Source organism: Physeter macrocephalus, chromosome 21, assembly GCF_002837175.3.
Source record: "Physeter macrocephalus isolate SW-GA chromosome 21, ASM283717v5, whole genome shotgun sequence".
NCBI classification, from domain to species: domain Eukaryota; kingdom Metazoa; phylum Chordata; class Mammalia; order Artiodactyla; family Physeteridae; genus Physeter; species Physeter macrocephalus.
In genome coordinates this window covers 118003981-118028624 of record NC_041234.1, presented here as the reverse complement: position 1 = coordinate 118028624, position 24644 = coordinate 118003981, and the positions used below count along the sequence as shown (strand labels likewise).

Below are 24644 nucleotides of genomic sequence, written 5' to 3'. Positions count from 1 at the left end.
ACTAGGCCGAGAAAAGGCAGGCGAAGTACCAGGTAGCACGCTCAGCCCTTGGGCACTGGCCAGCGCCGGCCGGGAAGGTAGCTCTTGGCAGCAAGAGCATCCCACCGGGGAGCCCAGCCTCCTGCCTCTGTTGGCGGAGATCACCCGAGCCCCTCCTGGCCTGGGGAGCTTGGCTGCATGCGCCTTCCCCCGGACGCTTTCTCCAGCCCCACCTAGGGAATCGGTCGGGTGTGATTCTCACGACCCTAACCGTGAAGGATTCTCTCTGCGGAGCCACAGCTGGTCTGGCTCCGAGGCAACACAGTCAGGCTACACATGTTCCCCGCTGAACACAAAAGAAACCAAAAAGGCTCACAATGTTAGATGGTGACACGGCTCCAGGCTGAGGATCTTGCCTGCTAGGATGCTGATGCTGGCACTCCCCCAAGCCAGCTGCAGAAGTCCACGAAAACAGCTGGCAACAGGCCTATAACAAAATCAAACCAAAGTGCTCCTGAACCGCGGACAAGGGCTGGCCGCTCACCCTGGCCACCCCCACGGGTGCTCCCACCGAAGGACCGATCCCTGGTGTGGCGCGCTCTGCTTGGCGATGCTTCATGAGGCCTGGATGAAAAAGACACGGTCTCTCTCCTCTGGGGACTGCACGGCCACGGTCATGCGGGGCCCTCAGCAAAGAGGTCAGCCCCCACCAGGAGCTTCCCTTGGGCCACATCCCCAGCCGAGCACTTTACGGCCACCTACCCCTTGGCTTCTCTACAGGAGAAGGAGACAGAGTGGGAAGTCCAGAGGACGGTTGGGGAAAAGCTTCCTGGGGGGGGGGGCGGGGGGGACAGCGACTGGGCCTTAGGAGCTGTAAGAGTGGGACAGGAGAGCAAAGGTGGGCAGGGAAGGCCAGACACAGGCAACAGTGGGAGTCAAGGCCAAGCGGCCACGGTCATGCGGGGCCCTCAGCAAAGAGGTCAGCCCCCACCAGGAGCTTCCCTTGGGCCACATCCCCAGCCGAGCACTTTACGGCCACCTACCCCTTGGCTTCTCTACAGGAGAAGGAGACAGAGTGGGAAGTCCAGAGGACGGTTGGGGAAAAGCTTCCTGGGGGGGGGGGGGCGGGGGGGACAGCGACTGAGCCTTAGGAGCTGTAAGAGTGGGACAGGAGAGCAAAGGTGGGCAGGGAAGGCCAGACACAGGCAACAGTGGGAGTCAAGGCCAAGAACGCAGAGTGGGCCGGGAGTTGCAAGCACTCTGGGGCCCGATGGACACTGAGTCTAAGGAGGTAGATGGAGGCAGCTCATGGGCCTCCAGGATCTTCCGAGCAAGTGTGAACATGATCAGGTCTGTGTTATAGCAAGGGAATTCTCAGAGAAACGGATGGTTTATTGGAGCAACCGGTCTAAGAGTCAACCGTATGAGTTCGGACGAAGAATCAAGAGGGCCTGAACTTGGGCAGGCCCGAGAGCAATGGAAAAGAGGAAGCACAAAAGACGGTGCTCGGGGCAGGGAGACATCTGACGTGGTTCCCAGGGATCCCTGCCTCCTGGTACCCTCCCCAGCCTGTGATCCCCCGCTGGTATTCACATCTTCATGCTCGCATCTAATGGACAGAATACTGCACACGTGATGCAATGTCACTTCCCAGACTAGGTCATACAGACTGTGACTTCTGACTTGCTGGCACTCCCCCTTCCTCTCTCGCCGGCACATTCTCTCCTGCTTGCTCTGGTGAAGCTGGCTGTCACGTTGTGAGAGGCTCCATGAAGAGGTCCCCGTGGCAAGGAACCAAGGGAGGCCTCTGGCCAATGGCTCATGAGGGACCGAGACCTCAGCCCAACAGCCCGCAAGGAACTGCTTCCTGCCAACAACCACAGCAGTGAGTCTGGAAGCCAGTCCTTCCCAGTTGAGCCTTAAGGTGACTGCAACCTTGTGAGAGACCTGGGGCCAGAAGGCCCTGCTGAGCTGTGCCAGGATTCCCAGCCCCCAGACACTGTGAAGTTATGTATGTGTCTTGTTTTAAGCAGTAGTTACGGGCTAATCTGTTACGCGGCCATAGTTAACTAATACGGGCAGGGGTCAGAACAAAAGAAAAGCGGGAACTGTGATAGACACCGCCCAGGGAGAAGTAGCTGAACCGAGTGATTGACAAGACTGTAGGAGATGAGAGAGACATCGTGGGGATTCGGAGAAGAGCACGGGCTCTGGAGCAAGCCCGCCTGCCTTCAAGTTGCCGCTGGGCCCTCGCTAACTGTGTGACTCTGGGCGAGTCATTTCAACACTCTGAGCCTCAGTTACTTCGTCTGTAAAATGGGGATGGTAAGCGTAACTACCTGACACGTCTCTGACGTTTTCATTTAGGACCTGCCTCGGCACCTGGTGCAGGGGTGAATGGCACGCTGCCGCTGCCCGGCAGACGTTTGCTGTGACACTTCTAGAAGGCTCGGTGTGCAGCCTTGCGCCAGCAGGGAGAACGTTTAAATGCTTCAGGGCAATTTCCTCGCATCCTGTGAAGGCTTCACTGGTCCTGGGTGAGGGAACGTGCCGCACGGCCCAGTTCTGTGTGATCCTGACGCGTCTGCCCTGGTTCCTTCCCCTGGCGGCACCTTGTGGGTGACCTTTTCTCCCAGGGAAGCTAAGCAACCTGCACAGGAACTGAAACCGTAACCCTGACCTCATGAATACTGCGCTTTGACCGCGCAGAACAAGTTGGCTTCGACAGGCTTTTCCAGAGTGAAGTCCACTCTCAAAGAGGACTACAGCCTGGATCTGCCTCCAAAGCCGGCCCCCAATACCGTGAAACGCGGTTCTCATTTCCAAAAGCAAGGGACGCGACCAGAGATGAGATCGGCTTACCCGTCTGGGCAGAGAAGGCACGGACTCCGAGGCCACCGACCGCTGAACACGCCGCGGCTGCTGCGTCACGTGCTGCAGAAGGAACGAAGCAGCGTCCGGCTGCTGCCGCGGCTGCAAGCCGGCTGTGGCCGCGGACGAGGCGGTGGCAGAAGAGGCCGGCGTCGGCGTCGGCTGCTGCAGGTAGTGGAGCAGGGCGGGCTGCCGAGACGCGGCGGGCACCGAGGGCATCTTCGGGGGGACCGGCTCAGAGACGAAGTGTGACAGGGGCTTGGTGTGGCCGAAAGTGAAAGGGTCCGGGGCTCCCGGGCTGGGGCCGGCCAGCCCCTGCTGCATGATCAGGCTCAGGGCTCTGGGTGAGCCGGTGGCCACGGGCTTGAGGATGGCACTGGCTGGCAGAGGCGGCGGCAGCTGCAGCTGCGGCTGCTGCGGGCCGAGCGGGCTGCTGGTGGGAGCGAGGCTCCGGATCGGGGGGCGCTGTGGGGTGAAGGACTGCTGCGGCAGGCCGGGGCTGGACAGCTTCTCTGGGCGGTAGGGGGTGGAGGGCCCCGGGTTGCTGGCGGGCAGGGTGGATATCAGGTGCCCTTGGGGGTGTTTGATGGTGGAGGACACCAGGTTGGCAAGGACGGAGGGCTGCGGGCTGTACGGCGGCTGCTGCTGGAGCGCGGGGCTGGGGAGCCTCTCGGGGGCATAGGTCACGGCCGGCCCCAGGGCAGCGCCGCTGCTGGGCGCCACGCTGGACGGTAAGGCGTTGGGAGAGCCCTGCAGAGCGCTCGCCGGCAGGCTGCTCGATGACATGCAGGACACCATGAGGCCCTGAGGGCTGAACGGCTGCAGCGGCTGCGGTGAGGGCATCGGGCCGTAAGGCGGGGAGAGGCCGGGAAGAGGCAGGCCAGACCAACCGGGAGCGGGGCCCCGCTGCTTCGTGCCAGAGCCCTGCTTGCTGGCCGCCAGCGCCTTCAGCTGGTGGGCGTGATGCCACTGGGGCACCTGGAGCGGAGGCAAGGCAGCCTGGCTCTTGGCCCGTGCCGTTGAAGAACTGGGGGAGACCATCTGCTTACTGGTGGAGGGAATGACGTAGCTGAGCCCCGCGGAGGAGGGCGGGATTTGAAGCGACACGCCAGGGACCTGGCCGCAACTCGAAGCGAAGTCCTTGCCGGACCCAAGGCTCTCCAAGTGTGGCATCTGAACCGCAGGCTTGGGAGTCACGCCCAGGGCTGCCGGCGGGTGATCTAAGACCAGCGGGTCTTCCGGCTTGCTTCCCAGGATTTTTTCAAGGTCGAGCTCACTCGGAGAAGGTTCTTGGATTTTTGTTAGCTCCTCCAGCAGATCTTGAAGTTCCTGGTCCACAGCGGGCACAGCGTTGGCCTTGTCATAGTAAGAAAGCGGGGGGCCTTTCGGTCCCATTTCCGCAGTTGGCGGCACCACAAACGGTGAGCCCACCACGCTGCCGTTCATGGGGTTATTTTCGAGCAGTAACGAATGGCCAGCTGCTCCCATCGCTGCAGAGCTAGGGTTCACGGGTAACGCAGGAACCTGCAGCTCTGCACAGGCTGTGCTGGGATGGGCGCTGGGGCCCATCGAAAGGGTGACATCTTCAAGGCATGGTCTCTTAATTTTATTAGGGTAACCTCCTTCGGCCATGCCTGAAAGCTGGAAAGTTTCTCCTTCCTGTCTCCTCTTGATGGTTCCCTGTGGCTGGAAGAGAAAAGAGGGGTGGGGAGAGAGGGAGGGAGGGAGGGAGGGGGGAGAGAGGGAGGGAGGGAGAGGGAATGGGGGGAGACAGTGGAATGTTTATAAAGGCTTGGCACATTAAAGCTATTGAACAGGAAACTTGCAAGATAAAACAGATCTCTCAGTTTCAAGACTTAGAAAGAGTTGTCAAAACTATACAATACAGCCTATTTTTAGAACCATGATGCTTGTTTTTTTTGTTGCTGTCTTTCATTTAGCCTGTCGTGTTACAGTCCAAATAAAGCATTATGCTGTCTCTACACCAAACACTACAGAGAGTCATGCGAAGGATAGTCTCTGCCCACTTAAAGGAGCTTTCAGCGAAACTACGCAGAAGGTACGGAGTGCGCACCGTGCCGCGGGCAGACACTGGAGGGCAAAGGAGAATCGCCAAGAAACTCGCAATTCCCACCTGTCTACTGGTGACCTGAGTCTTAAAGAGGAAAAGCGTGACGTAGACGTTGAACTTCTAGGCTGCCTCCCTGTCTTGGTTAAATGCCTCAGGCTCTGGTGAGAAAACGGGATAAAGCAGAGGCTTTGGAGGAGTGAAGTAGATCTGGCGTGTTCTTTTGGGCAGCTGTCTGAGAGACACCGTTTGGAGCGTAACACAACTGCATAACGGTCGCTATAGCATATGGTTCCATTGATCCGTATACACACAGACACACACGTTGCTATGAGCGCACAAAGACGCCTTGGAAGAAAGTATACGCAACTCTTCGGAGCAGTCATCTTTTGGGGGTGACTGGAAAGGCACTTTCTATTCTCTGTATTTTTCCATTGCTTGTTTTTAATGGAATGACTTACAATCCTCCACCAAAAGAGTCTAAAGCTATCTGACTAAGAAACGGCTCTGTGCAGATGCATCCTCAGGCTGGGGAGATAGGAAACCACAGGAAAAGGCCCCGATCTGTGATCTGCACTTGGGGGAACTGCCCGCCATTTATAAAAGCCTAGCCTTTGGGAACAAATCAAAGAAGTTACTAACGCCGTATTTCCTACTCTTTCAAGGCTTCGTACAGTCAACCGTGGCTGTCTTGTAAACGACCATGACCTGCAGTGAAGGGGAAGGGAGTGGAGTGGAGGATTATGGGTGGGAAGGGATGGGCTTGGAAATCACCTAAAGGCCAACGCTCTACCAGATGCATTTCCCCTGAAGCACTTTTGCACGAAGAAACCTCTCTCCAGCTTTGATCCTCTGACGTCCCCTGACGTCTGGCTCGCTGGAGGGTCAAGGCGTGCGCGAGGCCACCTACTAGCACGACAGTGGTCACGACTCTTACAGCAGAGGGAACATCAAAAGAGATCCCCCAGGGCTGCACATCTGGAGCCTTGGCACCCGTCAGATGCGCTTAGAAACCCCCCGATTCCCAGGCTCTCCTACCACAGCTGAACTGCTTCCGTCTCCTCCGGGGCGGGGCCCAGGCACCCAAGGTTTGTTACAGCTCCCTGGCTGACTCTCTGGGTGGAGGCAGGATGGCCTAGGGCCCTGGTCCCGAGGCAGACGCAACCACTACGTACTGGCCTCCACACACAATCTCTTTGAGTTCTGTTTCTTCATTTGTAAAATCAGCGTCACTTTAGTTCTCATCTCAGGATGCTGCTCGGACTATTATGTGAAACGGGACAGATTCCATGGCACCTGGTGGGCCCTCATTAACTAGTAGCTGGCATTACAGAGGGCAGATCTGGAAGTGCTCTGGGAGTCCAACCCTGGCCTTTAAAGACCGGGAGGCACCCTGAGACCCTGGGATGGGCAAGGCACTTTGAGGGGCAGGTCCGCCACCAGATTCATCTGAGGCCTGACTACCACGGGGGAGGCAGGAAGGGGTTGGGGGGTGAGGTAGAGTAGGCACAGGAGGAGGCTGAATGAATCCATGGACCAATGAACGCAAACGACTCAGCGCCCAGCGAGCTCCGCCTCGGGTTTTCCTGGCCGTTCAGTCAATCAATTCACTGCATTTCAGGCTGAAATTTGGTCTCTTCTACATTTTCCCAAAGACTTAAAACAAACCCAATATACTGAAAACAGAAACGTCTAGAATGGATCAGTAAGGAACGACTCAGTGCGGGCTTTACATAGGATCCCCTGCCGGGAGTCCGAGCCGGCGATGGCTGTGCCCAATGCACTGTTCGTGACGTCTTGGACGCACGGCGAGTTTAAGGCCAGTGAAGTCTGCCTAGGACCAGGCGCGGGGAGGATGGGCTTGGGGGATGGGAGGGAAAGGAGGGAGGGCGGGAGCTGTGAGTTGGAGCGGCCTGGACTCCCTGGCAGATACTAGGGCTTTCATTTATTTGTTGGTCTGCCGTTATCCTGTTGGGACTAAGGTGGCAGGAGGTGGGGAAGGTGGGACATGACCACCGGATGCTACAGTTAATACTGGGAAGCACTGGCGAAGGAAAGGGGTCTCCAGCTCTCTGAAGTGAGAGTGTGTGTGCCCCCAACTTTTCAGGCCCTCAACCCCACAGCGGACCCCAGGATGCCCCTGCAAGGTGCTGGGGGCCGCCGTGCTGCTGGTGGATCCCGTCTGCTGGAGCAGGTGCTACCCTTGCTGTACCGAACCTGCAGCCGGACGCCGCTGGTGCTAGCTTCCCTGAACGCTTTGGGAGGCTCCCTAGTCGGCGGGCAGGCTGGCCTTGCTGTCCCTGGGGGTGCAACGGGGGGCGCTGGTGGACGCCGCAGTCTTAGCGGCGGGGCAGGCGGGAGCCTCTTCCCAGCTCTCCTTTCTCAATGGACTAAAGGAGACTCCACTTTGCTAGAGGCCGCGGCTCTGCATTTCGGATTTTATACGGGGAGAGCTTTCAACAGATTGCCCAAAGCGCCTTGGCCGGATGGCCAGTTCCCCAGCCAAGCCTAAACAAGCCGAGGGGAGGCGGCTGTGTTGACATCTACTACGAGTTAATTTCGCCCCTAGACCCAGGCTGCTGCCACCACCGAGGTCAGCCTGTCTGGGCTGTTGTGCTTGACTGAACCCCGTGGCCACCCTTCTAGATCAAGTGCAGCAGAGAGCTTGTTACCCCGGAATGACTTCCCCTCTCAGCGTCACGCTGGGGGTGGCAGGTCCCCACCCAACTTCCAGACCCTTCTAAACAGCTTTACCTATGTGCCGTTTTCCAGTCTCTGTGGACTCTGTACAGCAAGCTATGGGTGCCAGCTCCCAGCCAGCCCCTACTTCCTTCAGGCCTTGTACTACACGTGACCCACTCACTGGGAGAACTTTTTTTTTTTTTTTTTTTTTTTTACCATAAGTGAATCAGTAGCCGCTGGCAGGATCGCTAGACAACACATCTCAACCTTCACTTTTCACGTGACCCACTCACTGGGAGAACTTTTTTTTTTTTTTTTTTTTTTTTTTACCATAAGTGAATCAGTAGCCGCTGGCAGGATCGCTAGACAACACATCTCAACCTTCACTTTTTACAGAAAACACAACGGGTGGTGATTTGCTTGTGGTCCCATGGCTAGTTAGGGGCCAACACCAACACTAGACCCCAGGAAGCCCAGCCCTCACAGGTCCGGGCAGTGGTAGGGCGGGGAGGGGGAGTGAGGGACGGTGTCCTGGTGTCTTTTAGAAAGGAATGACTTTATCTCCATCCACCAGTGCCGGCGGAGTCCCATTTCATAATCGGGCAGACAAAGCCACCAATGTGATCCCCACGACCTTATAAACATTCATTAAAATGCATTTCAAAGCATGTGATGCCTTCCCCACCCCCTAAATAATGAGAAAACAAAGGCAACCCTTCTGATAGAGGCCAAGTTCAGCTCTGAAGTCAACATTATTTCTGGTTCTGTCTGAACAATGACATATGGCAATTCTTCCCTTTCTACAGTTTTTTAGTCCAGAATGGCAAAAAGGGCAAAGATTTCTTGGGAAGGGGTCTAGATTATAAGAGTACAGTCCAGGCTCAGAAAATGGGCATAAGGAGAAGAACATATATATATATTATATATATAATATATATATATTTTATATATATATAATATATATACTATATATATATATTATATATAATATATTATATATATAATATATATTATATATATACTATATATTATATATAATATATATATATATATAAAACTCTTTCCAAAGAAGTCTGACAGGTTGCTATAAACACTTGATTTTGAACACCCTAGCTGGAGGTTTAACACAGACATCTACAAAAGGCCAGCAAAAATACGCACGGGCCCTCCTGGGTTAGAATGCAGGAAGCCGAAGGTGTGCAAGAGAGGTTGGCTCAGGGAGCCTCGTTTTTCCCTCCAGAGAGCCCGGGCAAGACTGTCAAAAAGCTGGAAATCGCCTGTGGCATATTTAGTGCCCCCTTCCTCTCTCATGAGCGCCTCCTGCGGTGCAGCCCTGGCCAATCTGCCTCTGCTTCTCTCCGTCTCTCTCACAGGAGTCCACCCGTGCTCCATCAACACCTCTCCTCAGTACTGTTACGTATGCTCCCGGGGAGTTTCCAAGAACCTCACGCTGGTCAGCTAGCTTGGACTTGAAGCCCTCTGGGACAGGAGTGTTCCCCAGTAGACTGGCTCAGAAGAAAGGAGGATAGATAAGACACGATGCAGCAGGCCTGGGTTTGCAGCAGGAGAGACAAGGAGGGAAGGAGGGAGAGAGAGGGAATCTGCCTGAGCACCCATAACTGCCTGTACTTGAGCTGATGTATCATTTGCATGGCTGTTTTTCAGAGCGATGTCCCCACATTTCCAGAATTGCAAGATCTGAGGCTCTGGAGAATTCCAGGGCGGATGGGAGCTGCAGGGAATCCTGACTGGCTTCAAGAGGAGTCGGTTGGTCTCAGGAATGAATCTCTGCTAACAGGTGGTTTGGAGAAAGAATCTCACCCTAGAAAGAGGGGATATATTGGCGCCCCGGGCTTGCCCTGAAGTGACAGAGACTGCCCGCTCGGCAGGCAGAGGTGGGCTGGGGTGGAGGGAGGAGACCTGATGGAAGTCCTAGCTCCTCCATTCGCTGTGTGACCGTGGGCAAGTCACTCCCCCTCTCCGAGCCTCAATTTCTCTTCTGTAAAACGAGTCCTCGGCCTGCCCTGGGTGCCTCACAGCATCTCTGAGGAGTGCATATCAGAAGCAGTCACTGCCACTGATGTCACTCTCCAGGCCCTGGGTCCCCAGGCTGCCCCGTGCCCTCCGGTGTGGGCCTCGGCTTGCTCTCTGGCAAATAAGGACACGGGCTCTAGAATCGGGACACGGGGTGAGAGTGGAGGGAGACGAGCAGCCTGGCACTGACCTGACAGCCAGCGGTGCTGCCTGTAAAATTCCACCTCCTGCTGCTTTTGCCATCGCCCACCACTCTGGGCTCCACCACACTGTCTGCACCCCCGGGCTTCCCAGCACGAGGGCTGTGGCTTCAACAAGCTTCAACCAGAGTGGCCCCAACAAATGCAGACATGAGCAGACCCGGGGGTTTTGAGAACTGTGTTCTCCCTTTCTGTAGTGTAGACATAGCAGCTGGAGGAACTGGCAACTCTAAGAATGGCCCCAAACCGATAGGTGCATGTGGATTTAATGGGCTCCCAATTCAGCTGTACCACCCCCGAGACGCCTCCAAGTATTCCGTCACTGACCAGGCGTTTCTTGAGTGCAAGCCTTGCACTCCTAGGCTGTCAGAACTGCCAGGCCCTTAGTGACAGGCCGGTCCCTCCCATTCACATGAGGGCTCATGAGGCTGAGAGCCAGGAAGAGATGTGCCCGTGGGCCAGGCTGGCCTCTTTCCACTGGAAGAAACCCTGCCCCGGTTTCCTCCAAAGGCCTTCCCATGTCGCATCATTAGTGGGATAAAGATGGCCACTTGGGGGGAGAAGAGAAAGATGGAGTTGGTTTCAAGCACCTGGATTTGATGAGGTTGGCCTAGAGATCAAGCACGTACCGCCTGTGGAGCCAGACTAGAAGCTGAAGGTCAAAGGCAAGGGCGTTGTCTCAGCCCAGATGAGTCTGTCTGTGCAGGACTCAGGTTAGCAAGCGTCATCTGTGTTTCACCTGAATTAGGCTGATGCACCCGGAAACATGCAGGGAAGAGGGAAAGCGAAGGCAGAGCCGAGGCTGGAGACCACCAGGGCCACTGGGCAGGGCAGAAGGGCCCGCGGAGTTCATTTAAGCCCAACTTTCTCACTTCTCCCAGGGCTCTGCTTCTAAGTATTGATACCTTGTGGTGTGACCTCTCAGAGGTCCCTACCCCACTCTGAGCCTCAGTTTCCCCACCCACAAAGTGAATGGGTCCCAGCTTTGGTAAAAGCTGAGGCTATGACTTTCTTTCTGGACCGCTCCTGCAGAGAAAAGATGAATGCTCTCCTCCGCCACCTAAGAGGGCCTCTCTCCCTAGGGTGCAGATAGGCCAAGGAGAGCCTCGTGGTTCACAAGTGTCCTTGCCATGGGCAGGAGGTGTACATCACCTCCAGTTCCAGACCATGTTAAAGAAAGCACAACTTGCCCCAGACCAGCTGGGGTCAAATTATGATCTTCCCCAAATAGCTCTCCATGCCCTCTGCTTTGTGGGGATTGAAGCTTATACAATGTGAGGCACCAGCTTTATGAAAGGGAATATAAGGTTCGGAGAACAAAATTACGTCCCAGGCTTTGTAAGGTTCGAAGGCCAGTCCTGAAGCTTAAGCAGAAGGGGACTTTGCTTCTGCCTGTGTCCCAACAACGGGCTAAATAAAATGGCGGCAGGCTTTAGACCACAGCAGGAAGTTCCCTGCATGAGAAGCCCAACAGCTGTGTAGGTAGGGGAAGAATCCAGAGACACCCGGTTAGTCCGGTGTATTCTGGAGGTCACATGCTTACTGAATAAGCACATTATAGTGGCTAGGTGCCAACTTCTGGCTCTAAAATATACTAATGGCCTGCAAATGTATGCACCCTAGTTGGTAGATCTTTGAGCCAGGCTGTCTGAGCTCTGATGCCACAGAAGCAGAGGCTGGGAGGGGACATGGGCTAAGGAGCTTCAGGTCAGTGCAGAGACCCTCCCCATGGTCTAGGTCCTCTCTTTTTTCCAGCTTTACTGAGGTATGATCGACAGCTAAAAATTATACGTATTGAAGTTGTACACTGTGAAATGACTTAGGTCCTCTTTTTCTGAAATTGAGGCAAAATTCACAGAGCATGAAATTAAGCTTTTGCAAGTGTACAATTCAGTGGCTTTTGGTACATTCACAGTGCTGTGCAACCAAGATGGGGAGAGTTGAGGCCACCTCACACATTTGTTATCAGAATCACATGAGCTTAGAGGTGGAAAGTGAGTGTAGTGCCTGGCACGGTGTCCATACCAAATAAATAGTCTCTTTCCACTCTTGAAAATGCAAACACATTCTTGGTGGTCCTAAAATAGCCTGTAACATAGTTACTCAGCAGCATTTGCCATTCAAGGCAGATCTGCCTTTACTCATTGGCTGCATTCCTGAACAGCTGTGTGCAAGGCTAACTTTTGTCAACCAAATCATAATAAAATGCAACAAGAATCTTCCATTGAAAGGAAATCCTCAGTAAATCCTTTTATGAAGTGAAGATCTCTCATCCAAACTTATCTGTCTTAAAGGTGTAGTACTCGGAGATAATAGCCTTTCTTGTAATGAATCCTAGTTTAATTTTGGCCACAAACACATGCTGATGTTCCATGGTCCCAAAGCCCACAGCAGCAAGAGTAGATTACATAGTGAAAATAATGCAAACCTTAAAATATTTCTTTCTTTCACTGTGTGTGGAAGGTGTCTGTGATTACATCAGGGAGCATGTCATAGAACCTGAAAAATTTCCCCTGTGTGTGTGTGATGGTGTTGGTGGTGATGGTGGTAGCGGAGATGGTGTTGGTGGAGATGGTGTTGGTGTAGGAGACGGTGTTGGTGTTGGAGGTGGTGATGGTGGAGATGGTGTTGGTGTTGGTGTTGGAGGTGGTGACGGTGGAGATGGTGTTGGTGGAGGAGATGGTGTTGATGGTGGAGATGGTGGTGGTGGTGGTGGTGGTGGCGGAGATGGTGCTGGTGGTGGAGGTGGTAGTGGTGGAGATGGTGTTGGTGTAGCAGACGGTGGTGGTGGTGGGGGTGGCGGTGATGGTGGTGGGGGGGGTTGGGGGTTGAGTAGTGGTGGAGATGGTGTTGGTGTAGGAGACGGTGGTGGTGGTGGAGGTGGCGATGCTGGTGGTGGAGGTGGTTGGTGGTGATGGTGTTGGTGGTGGACGTGGAGGGGTAGTGATGCTGGTATTGGTAGTGGCCAGAGTGCTGACTGTCAAGGGGCTGTTCCTACAGAGTGATTCCTTCTTGCTCCACCTCACTGTAAGAAGCTGCCCTGAGTGGGCCGGAGAAAGAAGACTGAATGTGTTATTAACAGAGACCTCAGAACTGTCTCCTTGCCATCATTCGTAATTACTTTTTTCTCACTTGGAAAATTGAAGCTGAATTACCGGTGAAAACACAGGAGATTTTTGTTTGTTAAAATGCTGCCAATAAAGTAATTTTATGTCAGATTTAACTACAGGAAAGGGCAAGGCATTTCTAAGTTCCTTAGCTGTCATGTGGCTTAAAAACATAGGATGGACAGCACCTAGCTACCATACACTTAGCTCTTTGAAGCCATATATTCAGAAAGCAGATGCTGGATGTTGGTGTTTGGGGGCGGACTTCCTGGAGGTATTTTATATCGGCCAAGTTCATTGTTCTAAAGCCCAACGGATTGACTTAAAGGAGAAAAAGAGGCAAGAAAATGTTGAGATTTTCTGACAGCATCACCCAGACAGCCCTAACACTAGACAACTTTATTGCCTCAAGCTTATTTTAGAAAAAGAGGCAGCTAGCGAGTGGCACTGAGCGCCTGTCCACTACAGAGATGGAGGCTTCTAACTGTACAAAGCAGGGCTGTCTAGGGGGCCCAGAACAGAGATCCGCTCAGAATGAGCTCATGCGGGGCGGGGGCGGGGACCCAGAATGAGACGGAGCTGGAGTCCTAGTGGAACAGACGGCACGAAAACAGCAAGAACGAGAAGAGAGTGGGAGCAGTGATGTGACAGAGTGGCCAGGACAAGGGCTGGGAGCAGAGCGCTCCAGGCAGGAGGGCGGAAGGGACAGGCCCTGGGGAAAAGCTCTCGGCGTGCTCCAAGGACAGGCAGGTGGCCACCGTGCTCGGTGCACAGCGAGCCAGGGGGACAGCCAGGGCTCACAGAGGGACCTGCAGCCCTGGGAAGCGGGTGGACTGTCAGATGCCTGCGGTGGGAAACCACTGGGCGGGGGTTATACCGAGGAATGGTCGGCTCCATCTGTTTGTAAAAGGTCTGCCTGGATGCTGATGGGAGAGAGAAAGGGATGTTGCAGGAAGGACAAGGAAGAGTTAGAGAGGCCAGGCCTCTGGAGAAGGGATAGGTCCGGAGGGGGGGGGGGTCAGGCCAGCTGTGGCACAGGAGGGGAAGCAGAATGCCTGGAGAGGTGCCAGGATCTGTGATTGTCCCTCAAGTGGCACAGAGCCGAGCACCCACTTATGGGAGGAAACTATGGCCTCAGAAAACATGATCCAAAACCCAGTGACCAAATCGGGGGCTCGTAAACTTTCTGTAAAGGCCCAGAGAGTAACTATCTTAGGCTTTGCAGACCAAGTGGTCCCCGTTGCGACTCCAGACGATACGTTAGTGACTAGGTGTGGCTTGTGCTAATAAAACTTTATTTACAAGGACAGGCTGAGGGCTGGATTTAGCCCGTGGGTGGGAGTTTGCCAAGCCCTGACCTACAGCACAGGCTGAGCATCCTCCCCAAGGCGCAGAGGTTATTTCCAAATTGCCCTCCTCACACTGCAGGGGGCCGTGCAGGCCTACCGTTCACAAGACGGTGGCAGGCAACATTTTCGGGGCTGAAAAGCTTCAACGTTTCTACCATCGTACAAGTTAGGGGACCATTTCTGAATGGGTGAGGCATGTAGCGGTCTCAGATGCCACGTTTAACCTGCACTAACGATGGTTATTATTACTGCCCATCTGTTGGGTGCTCCACGGGTTCCATGAAAGAGAACACCACCTCCTCCAGAAGGCCCGGCCGTCTGCGTGCTCTTGCAGCCTTGGTATCCTCATCAACAATTCGCACCTTGCCCAGCAGATGAAAGCACACCCACCTCCCTCGGGCCTTCAAGGGTCTCTAGGATAACCCGGCCTCGAGTCCCACCCCGTCCACCCCAGGCCTCCACAACGCAGCTCTCAGAAGACTGGGGCTGTTTCCTCCTCATCTCTGTACCCCCAAGAGCACCTAGTATCGTGACTGGGCTCAGCTGGCATCTGCAGATGTGAATTTAGCCCTGGAGCAGAAGGTTTCCTACAAATGATCCTGGTCTCTCCCATTCCCAGCACAAGGCCCAGAGGCAATCGCTTTTCAGAAATTGTGATGAATTCACTAACTGGCCCCATGAAGGACACGCCTTCTCCTTCGTGTGTCTGGGCCTCTTGTGGTCAACAAAGGAGGTGACCTGGACGATTTCTAAGGGACCTTCTGGCCAAGAGGAAGGGCAACCACTGTCCACCGAGCATTTACTCAGGGTCACGAGAGTGCCTGTCTGCCAGCTGACAGCCTCGGAGGGGGGCGACCGGCCTGGAGAAACAGCTCTGGATGGAGTCAGAAGAGGGACCGCACCCTGCAGCACCAGAGGGAGGCACACGAAGGGGGTTTGTGAGGAAGGGCGGGGGGGGGTGGGGGGGAGGCGTCTGGGCCCTCAGGGCTCGAGTCCGGCCTGGGCTCCTGCCTGTCTTTCTAACTTTGGTACTTTGGGGCTGGCGATCTGGTGAGACAGGGGAGGTGGTAGATGAGGAGGAGAAAGGAAAGGCCAAGGGGCAGGAGGCAGGGTTTTGACAAATTCTTCTATGACAACTGCAGAAAGCAGCATCTGTAGCCTAATCTTTAGAAGTGCATGCTTCCTGTCCCTTCCCCAACCTGAGGTCTAGAACTGAGTATCCCAGGGGCAGCTTATGACCCAAATATCCGTCTGCAATCAGAGCCACGTTGAGCTCTCCAGCTGGGGATTTTCAACGAAAGCAAAGGGGCCTCAGGCTGCCAGAGTTTGAGAAGCGCCCCCCTCTGGTTTGCACACACAGCCTAGACCTGGGGGTCCAAGAGTGTCCACCCTCCCCCTCCCCCTCCCCCGGGCAGCTCAAGCTCCAGACACCTGTCACCTCGGGCCTGATGTCAAGGAAGCTGTGGGCAGAGGCCAGGCAGGAACGCAGACACGGCTAACGTGGGCTCCTGGAAGTTCAGAAATAGGCAGTGCCGGGCGCCCAGATGCCCAGTGGGCGCCAGCTGCCAAACGGGCCTCCGCCTCCCGGCAGCACCCCCTGCAAACAGACTGCGATTTTCAGGTCACCGCTTTGCTGGACGGGGCTACCCAGGTGGGACACGGATGCAGAGCCCGGTGGTGTCCTGCCAGCCAAGCAGCGCGCAGCCTTCGCAGAAGAGCCGAGCTGAAGGCAAGGCCTCTGCCTGGTGGCCCAGCCCGGCGGGGTGTCTGGAACAGGGCCGGGCCCTCACTGCAGGAGGAGGGGGAGGGAGGAAAAGGAGCGAACAGCTGCGTGCTCCGTGGGGAGGATCCCCAAATAGAAAGGCACATACGCACTGCAGGCTTTGACCCAGAATGCTCAGAGCTACACCATAAATCCAGCGCTCCTCGGGCAGCGGGGCTGTTGATGAGCCTCTGATATCCTCAGGGGCCCCGTGTCTCTACCTGAACTCCAAGGACACTTGTCTCTCATCGCCTTTCTGAGCCAATGCCAATCTCTGATCATTTAAAAAAAAAAAAAAAGTGCTCACAGCGGTAATACCCTGTGTGGTTTACACTGCGTTCATATCCACACCTTGTTCATCGTCATCTGACGTGGGCAGAGGACACAGCCTCGTGCAGGATCCCAGTAACTGTCGGGGACAGCCGCCTCCCCGATGAGCTGATTCCTGGACCCCCCGGTTCCTGGAAGCCGGGGCCATACACCCTGCTCCCCTCTCCTGGGGCCAGTGCACCCTGCCCACAGCAGGCATGAAGCAGGGGACACTGGGCTGCCTCTCCAGGCTTCCAAGAGAGCTGCTTACACAACTCAGCCCAGGTCCTGGCTGGCTGTCCCTACTCCCTGTGGGGTTTTAATTAGCCTGGCTCTCGGCTCACAGGCTGGGCAGTGGACGATGCTGGTCAGGGCACCTGGGTTTGAGATCGGAATTTCCAACCTACTGCCCGCGCAACACTGGCAAAGTCCCTCGGCCTCCTCCCCAGTGAAGTGGAAATATTAGCCCCTGTGTCACAGGAGTAGATGAGCTATTGTCTACAAAGGAACGTGCACAAGAGAGCCACTTGACTATCCTCTCCTCCCGGCTTCCAAGGAGGACAGGCAGAACTACAGAGTAGGACACATCTGTTCCCAGTGCAGGAAGCCTGGGAAGAGTCTACCTACCCCTTGACTGGGAGCTGCTGTAGCCCATGGTCTAGCACAGGGCTGGGCACACGGGAGGAACCCTGGAAATGCGGCAGGAGGCCTGAGATATGCAGGTCCTCTGACCTCAGGAGCAAAGGGACTTACCCAAGGGCTCACAAAGTGCTAGTTAGAGCCCTGGGATGAAATTTGAGGTCTCCTTACGGAGTCCCCTGCGCTTTTTGCAAAGAAAAGTGTGTGCTTCCGAGGATGAGGGGTACAAACCCCCAACCTGACCACACGCCATGGCAGCCGGTGAACGGCCCTCCTCCTACCGGGCATATCTAAGGTCACCAGTCTAAAGCAGAGGGACAGCCAGGACTCCTTTCTGCCCCTTCCTCAGCTCCATTTGCATTTGAGGTGACAAGAAGGAGAAGGGGTGAGCCGTTGGTTTAGGTCATCCTGCAGGTGGCAAGCAGGCTGCGCTTGGGGCCACCCAAATGGGGACCCTTGACAGAGCTCCCCACCTTCTCCATGAGCATCTTACTACAAGTCACTGGATTTCTTGGATCTTTGCGTCCCCATCCATAAAGAGGGGCAATGGCTGGGAAGGTCGGAAGGAAGACTGGGCACGCCAACTCATGGTAACTATAGAGGCAGCCATTCATTATCATCACATGACGACACACAGAAGGTGCGCCGTGAGCGCAGCATCCTGTTCCTTCTCCGATTGTACGTCTAATGCCCTTAAGGCCTCCATTTTCTCTGCAGCTGCCTTATGAATGGAATAGGCGGCTGCTCAGAGCTGGGGAATCTTCGCAACTTTGGGCGCAGAGTGAGACGGAGATGACTGGGTTCCAATTCCATGTGGGCTCTGAAGCGCTCCCATCTGGAGTGCTAGTATTTTAGAGATTCGTGCACTAGTAATCAATCCACTCACCGTTCTGGGGGAGGAGTGGAGATCTTAACTTCAAAAGGAGGGAGCAAACATTCTGCCTCCTGTTAAAGATCCATACACTCACTGCAGAGACCGGATGCCCAAGTGTTCAAAAGGTAAAACTCCAGATCACGAGTCATTAAGCAATCAGGCTGCTGAATGAATGAACAAATGCTGAGACGGTGCTGCACTTTCTTACGACAACTACTCCCGCCTGATATGTGCGTGGAGCTTTGTGGTTTTCAACATGCTTCAGATCCAAGAGGCAGCAGAGCACAGTGGTGAAGAAAGCAGGCTCTGAGCTCTGCTGCGCCTTGCCTCTGTGACTTTGTCAACTTGCTTAACCTCTCTGAGCCTCAGTTTCCTGGAGCTAACCTCTTCATCTCACGGTTATCCTAAGGATTACAGGAGATAAGGCACCCCAAATGCTTGGCAAGTGCATAGCACCTAGTCAATGCTCAACTAAAGGTGGCTATTCTTACTCCTGGTTCATCTGATCTTTGTCCTCAGGGTGGGCAAAGGATGGACAAAGCCCCATAGCCAGTTAGGATCAGAAGCAAGACTGGAATCAGGTGTCCTGGGCCCTCGTCTTAGGCCAAGAAAAATCATCACATCAGACGCACGTTTTCCTGCAAGGGGACTCTCAATAATTCACATGGAGAAATGTCTATTTAGGTCTTCTGCCCATTTTTAGATTGGGTTGTTTGTTTTTCTGATATTGAGCTGCATGCGCTGCTTGTAAATTTTGGAGATGAATCCTTTGTCAGTTGCTTCGTTTGCAACTATTTTCTCCCATTCTGAGGGTTGTCTTTTCATCTTGTTTATGGTTTCCTTTGCTTTGCAATAGGTCCCATTTGTTAATTTTTGTTTTTATTTCCATTTCTCTAGGAGGTGGGTCAAAAAGAATCTTGCTGTGATTTATGTCATAGTGTTCTGCCTATGGTTTTCTCTAAGAGTTTGATAGTGTCTGGCCTTACATTTAGGTCTTTAATCCATTTTGAGTTTATTTTCATAGTGTTCTGCCTATGTTTTCCTCTAAGAGTTTGATGGTGTCTGGCCTTACATTTAGGTCTTTAATCCATTTTGAGTTTATTTTTTGTGTATGGTGTTAGGGAGTGTTCTGATTTCATTCTTTTACATGTGACTCTCCAGTTTTCCCAGCACCACTTATTGCAGAGGCTGTCTTTTCTCCATTATATATTCTTGCCTCCTTTGTCAAAGATAAGGTGACCATATGTGCATGGGTTTATTTCTGGGCTTTCTATCCTGTTGCACTGATCTATGTTTCTGTTTTTGTGCTAGTACCATACTGTCTGGATTACTGTAGCTTTGTAGTATAGTCTGAAGTCAGGGAGCCTGATTCCTCCAGCTCTGTTTTTCGTTCTAAAGATTGCTTTGGCTATTTGGGGTCTTTTGTGTTTCCATACAAATTGTAAATTTTTTGTTCTAGTTCTGTGAAAAATGCCATTGGTATCACCTCACACCAGTCAGAATGGCCATCATCAAAAAATCTACAAACAATAAGTGCTGGAGAGGGTGTGGAGAAAAAGGAACCCTCTTGCACTGTTGGTGGGAATGTAAATTGATACAGCCACTATGCAGAACAGTTTGGAGGCTCCTTAACAAACTAAAAATAGAACTACCACATGACCCAGCAATCCCACTACTGGGCATATACCCTGAGAAAACCATAATTCAAAAAGAGACATGTACCCCAATGTTCACTGCAGCACTATTTACAACAGCCAGGACATGGAAGCAACCTAAGTGTCCATCATCGGATGAATGGATAAAGAAGATGTGGCACATATATACGATGGACTATCACTCAGCCATAAAAAGAAACGAAATTGAGTTATTTGTAGTGAGGTGGATGGGCCTGGAGTCTGTCCTACAGAGTGAAGTAAGTCAGAAAGAGAAAAACAAATACTGTATGCTAACACATATGTATGGAATCTAAAAAAAAAAGGTTCTAATGAACCTAGGGGCAGGATGGGAATAAAGACGCAGATGTAGAGGATGGACGTGAGGACACAGGGAGGGGGAAGGGTAAGCTGGGATGAAGTGAGAGAGTAGCACTGACATATATACACTACCAAATGTAAAACAGATTCCTAGTGGGAAGCAGCTGCATAGCACAAGGAGATCAGCTCGGTGCTTTGTGTCCACCTACAGGGGTGGGATAGGGAGGGTGGGAGGGAGACCCAAGAGGGACGGATATGGGGATATGTGTATACATATAGCTGATTCACTTTGCTATACAGCAGAAACTAACACAACATTGTAAAGCAATTATACTCCAATAAAAATGTTAAACAAATTCACATGGAAATCCGAGGGCTGTTTCAAAGAACTCTCCTTTGGGACTGATATAATTTTATTAACAGAACTTGACTTGAAATGTGTTTTTTGTTGTTGTTGTTGTTAGTCTGTTTCTTGGGAAAGGACAAAAAAACTAGGTAAGCTGAATGTCTGTGTCAGACCTCTATGCTGAGGATGCTGGCAGGACAAGGGAGGGTGGTGCTAGGGATGTGCTTCCAGAGGCACACAGTTTCCTGGGGCTGGGGTGTGGGGTGTCATCCCTGGATGTTATAAAGCATCTGAGGGAGAGCAAGCATTGGAAACAGCCGACATCCAGTCCAGGCCACACCTGGGAGGCGCCAGTCCAGCTCCCACAAAGAACTGCTTTCTGCTGCTGCCATCCTGGGCCCTGTATTAACTTATCTGGACAGCAGGTTTCATGGTGAACTGACTGGCCATTCTGCTTTGAATCTGTCCGTCTCTGTCCACAAACACGGGGCTGCTGAGCTACTCAGCGTGTGGAGCAGAGCTCCGTGTGGGCACCAGGTACCTTCCTGAAGCTGCAGGGATTGACCAGCTGCGAGAAGTCAGCTGTGCTCAAACCAGGAACTGCTCGAATCAGAACTGGCTGCATCAGCAGTGCCTGGCTCGGCCAGACTCCAAGCATACCCATCAGGCACAGCCAAAGGAGCGGGTGCCCTCAGTGTCATCTCCTTCAGAGGCCATGTGCAGCTTCCAAGAAGATGAATGTGATTTGTACCTTTTGGAGCCCAAGGCTTGGTTTTTGGATCCCCTCCACTGGGGCAAATCCATGGCCTTCTAGGACAGCCTGGCTTTTCAGAAACAGCTCACTCTGAGCCACTGGCGGAGAATAAGGTGTGCGTGCCACGGCGGAGGGAGGAGGGCTGATTTTGATCAAGACCGAGGTGTGACTCTAAAGCAATGAATGTGAATCTTCGGCAAGACTTACAAAGGACTCTAAAGGCCACCTGCAAAGAGAAGCCTAGCCCGGAAATGGCGTGAGCAAGGGCCGCTTCTCCAGAGTGAGGGCACGGGTGGCAGCTCCAAGAACCTGTTCTGGGAAAAACCCATCCTGTGCTGAGATCTACACTGATCAATTACTTACTAGTCACACTTTTTAAAAGGGTGTTGGTGGGGCACATGGGGGGAAGGGGAAGAGGAACCTGCATCTACAACCCACCCACTCTTTTCCCCTAGGGATGGAAACAAGCATAAAACAAAGGAGAAACTGCAAGTGTCGTTGAAAATGACCATGAACTCTGGATGCATTACCAAGAGGCTTTCCTTCACTGACTTAGTCCTTGACCATAAAAGAGAAGCAAGAACTAAAAAGGGTAATTCGGATGGAGGGTAGAGAGTGCCATGGAAAGATGCCGGACGGGAGGGCTGGCCATTTGGAGGACAGGCCAAAGTAATCGCTCCCTCTCTGCCATCTCTGTGAGAGCTGGCACTCCAGTAAACAAAGTTTTGTAAATGTCTCAACTGGATACCACATTTTCAGCACATTGTTTGGTGGTAGACAACACAGATCAGAATCCTCAACTAAACAGAAAACGGACTTACTGAAAGTGGACTGCCCTTGGAATTGGAGAAGCCAGGCCCTCTAGTTATGTGAAATGACATTACCTCAGAGCCCCCAGCTCCCAGTTCTCTGAACAGGAAGGAAGCAGACCCACGGGTCTAGAAGAGCCATTTCCTCTCTGCTCTATTAATTGCAGAGATTAAGTGAGCCACTCCTTTGTGGACCTAATACACTGAGATAACAGCCATTGTGTTTGCGGCACCTCCTACTAACTGAGCTAACCCTGGTAGACTGGCGAGGTTGCAGGCTTTTATTGTCACATTCAACCAACCAATGGCTCTCTGGAATCCCTAACCCTGAGTTTCGGACCCATGGATGACATCTGAGTTCCAAGGGAGGAAAGCAGAAATTTGTCAAATGAGTTTTTGAAAGGACATCAGGGCCAGAGAATCGAATGGGAATATCTTTCTGTGCCCTGCTCACCGGCTTCCTGCTCTCAGTGGTACTAGGAAGCTAATATAATATATCTAGTGCCTGTCATCCCCACATTCCTGGTTTCTATTAAGGGAAAAAGTAGGTCTTTTTCCCTTTTCACCCTCGGTCTCTTTCCAGTTGAACGGGTGCAGTGCAGAGAGAGCTGGACTGGGAATCCACATGGAACCTTGGACTCGATTTCCTGCTCTTCCAAGAACTCCCAAGGGGCAAGGTCAGCTCATCTTCTAGATCCCTCTTCTAGGTCAGATTTCAGTTCCTTACATTTTGGGTTGGCTGCTTGCCACCAAGTTCGCACAGAGAATTTCAATAACACATCTTACGTTCAAGTTTAAGATTAGAAGCATTCAAAACCCCCCTCCCCCCCGATAGCCCATTGTCTGACCGATTCCTGGAGCTTTCTGGGCTCCTGACGATTTCCCACCATGGCGAAATGGGGAAGCATGCTCTTGATTACAAGCCGACTTTTCCAGTCATCCATTGTTTGACCTGCAATTTTATTCTTGACTCTCCAAGGCGCTTCCCAAACGACCTAGACACAGGGCTTAGGGAGACAAAAAGTACACTGTCTTTCAGATATGAAGATGAGACCATTGACCCCGTGAATCACAGACTTGCATTCTGAGGACAGGTTTAGGTGGAGTCAGCCACGTTCATTTTCCTGTCTCTCTTCCCACCCCACCCCCCTCATGGAGCCCCTCCCACCTCTAGGGATGAAGGGCCCCCCTGGGAGGCACTTGGCTGGGATGAGACCGCAGTCCCTGGCCATGGGGCAGGGTGAAATTCACCGAAGAGCTGAGGGATGGGTGGGAAAGCAGCCCAATGTACCTTAAATAACAGCGGGCTTAAAGGCAGGGAATGGGGCTCCTGGGTCTGGCTTTGCTTGTGTGGTACGCAGTGAGATCTGGGGAAAGGCTTTTCTGTTTTCTGACACAGGTTTTATTTTGTTTTAATATGAAAACCATGGGGGTTGGGTCAGGTGATGGCTTATTGCCCCTTCAGCTCTACTGAAGCCTTTGGCCCACGGAAGGAGCCACTCCCCACTCCGCCCGTTAGCACCCAGCCAAGTGAGCTAACAGGTCATAACCTGACAGTCAATGGAAAGAAGCAATGGACGTTGGAAGGGGCTCATGAAACCCTGGTGCGCTGGTTTACAAAAAACTAACCGAGCCGGCTGCCATCACGGCTGCCCCAATTTATGCCCTCCATGACAGATGAGTGGACACGTGCAAACTCAGGTACAGCGGATTTTTTTTCGTTTCGTTTTGTTTTGTTTCAATTCTTTTTGTTCTCACAATGTAGACGTGGAATAAGAGCTCTGCTAAGACATTCATATGTGAGGGAAGCTCTCCTTCCCATAGATCTACTTGGCAGTACAAAACCAGGTCTAAAATGTCCATGTCCAGATGCCTGGCTCTGGAAGAATGGAGTACTTTCCCCATTCTCCCACTGAGTACAACTGAAACCTCTGGACATTACATATGAAACGAACATAAGAAGACCCTGAAAGGTGGAGAGAAGGAAACAGGCTGGATAGGGACCTTGGGACCTAAGGAACAACGCGGTGGCGAGAGCTCCCTGGGTTTTCATTCTGCCTCATATATCCCAGATCAGGACCTGAAGAAGCCAACAATCCGAAGTGCCGATGAACACAGACAAAAAGGCTCCAGCAAAAGCCAAAGGACCGGGAAAGGGGCAGCCTCCCAAGACCGAGAACTTTTATACAAGAACCACTCTAATTCAGCTAAACACCATAGAAAAAGGGTGGTCCCACCCAGGCCCAACAGTAAAGGCCAGCTGGGGGCCTGGAATCCACGCCCACAGAGCACAATGAGTCGTCTCTCCCTGTCCCTGCTAGGGTGGTGTTAGAAGAGGCCTCATAGAGAGCCAGGACCTTTGCCCCTGGCACAGCGGTAATAGGTCCACATCCCATCTCTTCCAGTGTCAGTGGAGATCACATGGGGAACAGTAATGAGGCACTCCTACCCATCCCAGCCAGGGTGGCATTAGTGGAAGCCCAGTGGGGAGCTGGAACTGTCACCACTGCCCAGCGGTAATGAGAAGCCCCGACCTCCCCGGTGTCAATGAAGGCTAAGTGGGGAACCTGGATTTCTATAGCTACCTGGCAGAAGTGAGAGAGCGCTCCCCTTTCCCTGCCAGAACATTGTTAGAGGAAGTCAGCTAAAATAGAAGACCTAAATAAGTGCTGAAAAATATGCTTCAGGTATGGAAGGGGAATCAAGACATTCTTAGATGAAGGAAAACGAAAAAGGAAAACTAAAAGAATTTGTTAACAACAGACCTCTCCTAAGAGAATGGCTAAAGGAAGTTCTCTGAACGGAAAGGAAATGATAAAAGAAGAAATTTTGGACATCACCAAGGAAGAAAGAACAATGGAAAGAGAAAAAATATGGGTAAATAGAAT

The 24644-nt window shown here is 52.8% G+C and overlaps 1 protein-coding gene across 8 annotated transcripts in view; it reads right to left on the bottom strand.

The window, feature by feature from the left end:
- MAMLD1 (mastermind like domain containing 1) overlaps positions 1–24644 on the bottom strand; it is a 122174-nt gene that overhangs the window by 35709 nt on the left and 61821 nt on the right. For 5 of the 8 annotated variants that reach the window (XM_055081662.1, XM_024116722.3, XM_007129564.4 and 2 more), the window contains 3 exons: positions 22605–22763; positions 2842–4536; positions 356–466 (listed from right to left, as the gene is read on the bottom strand). In XM_055081662.1, the coding sequence (XP_054937637.1) occupies positions 356–466; positions 2842–4536; positions 22605–22700 (1902 nt within the window). In that variant the 5' untranslated portion in view covers positions 22701–22763. Of the gene's footprint in view, positions 1–355; positions 467–2841; positions 4537–22604; positions 22764–24644 lie in introns of those variants that run through there. The other 3 variants (XM_007129565.4, XM_055081663.1, XM_055081664.1) reach the window with 3 other exon arrangements.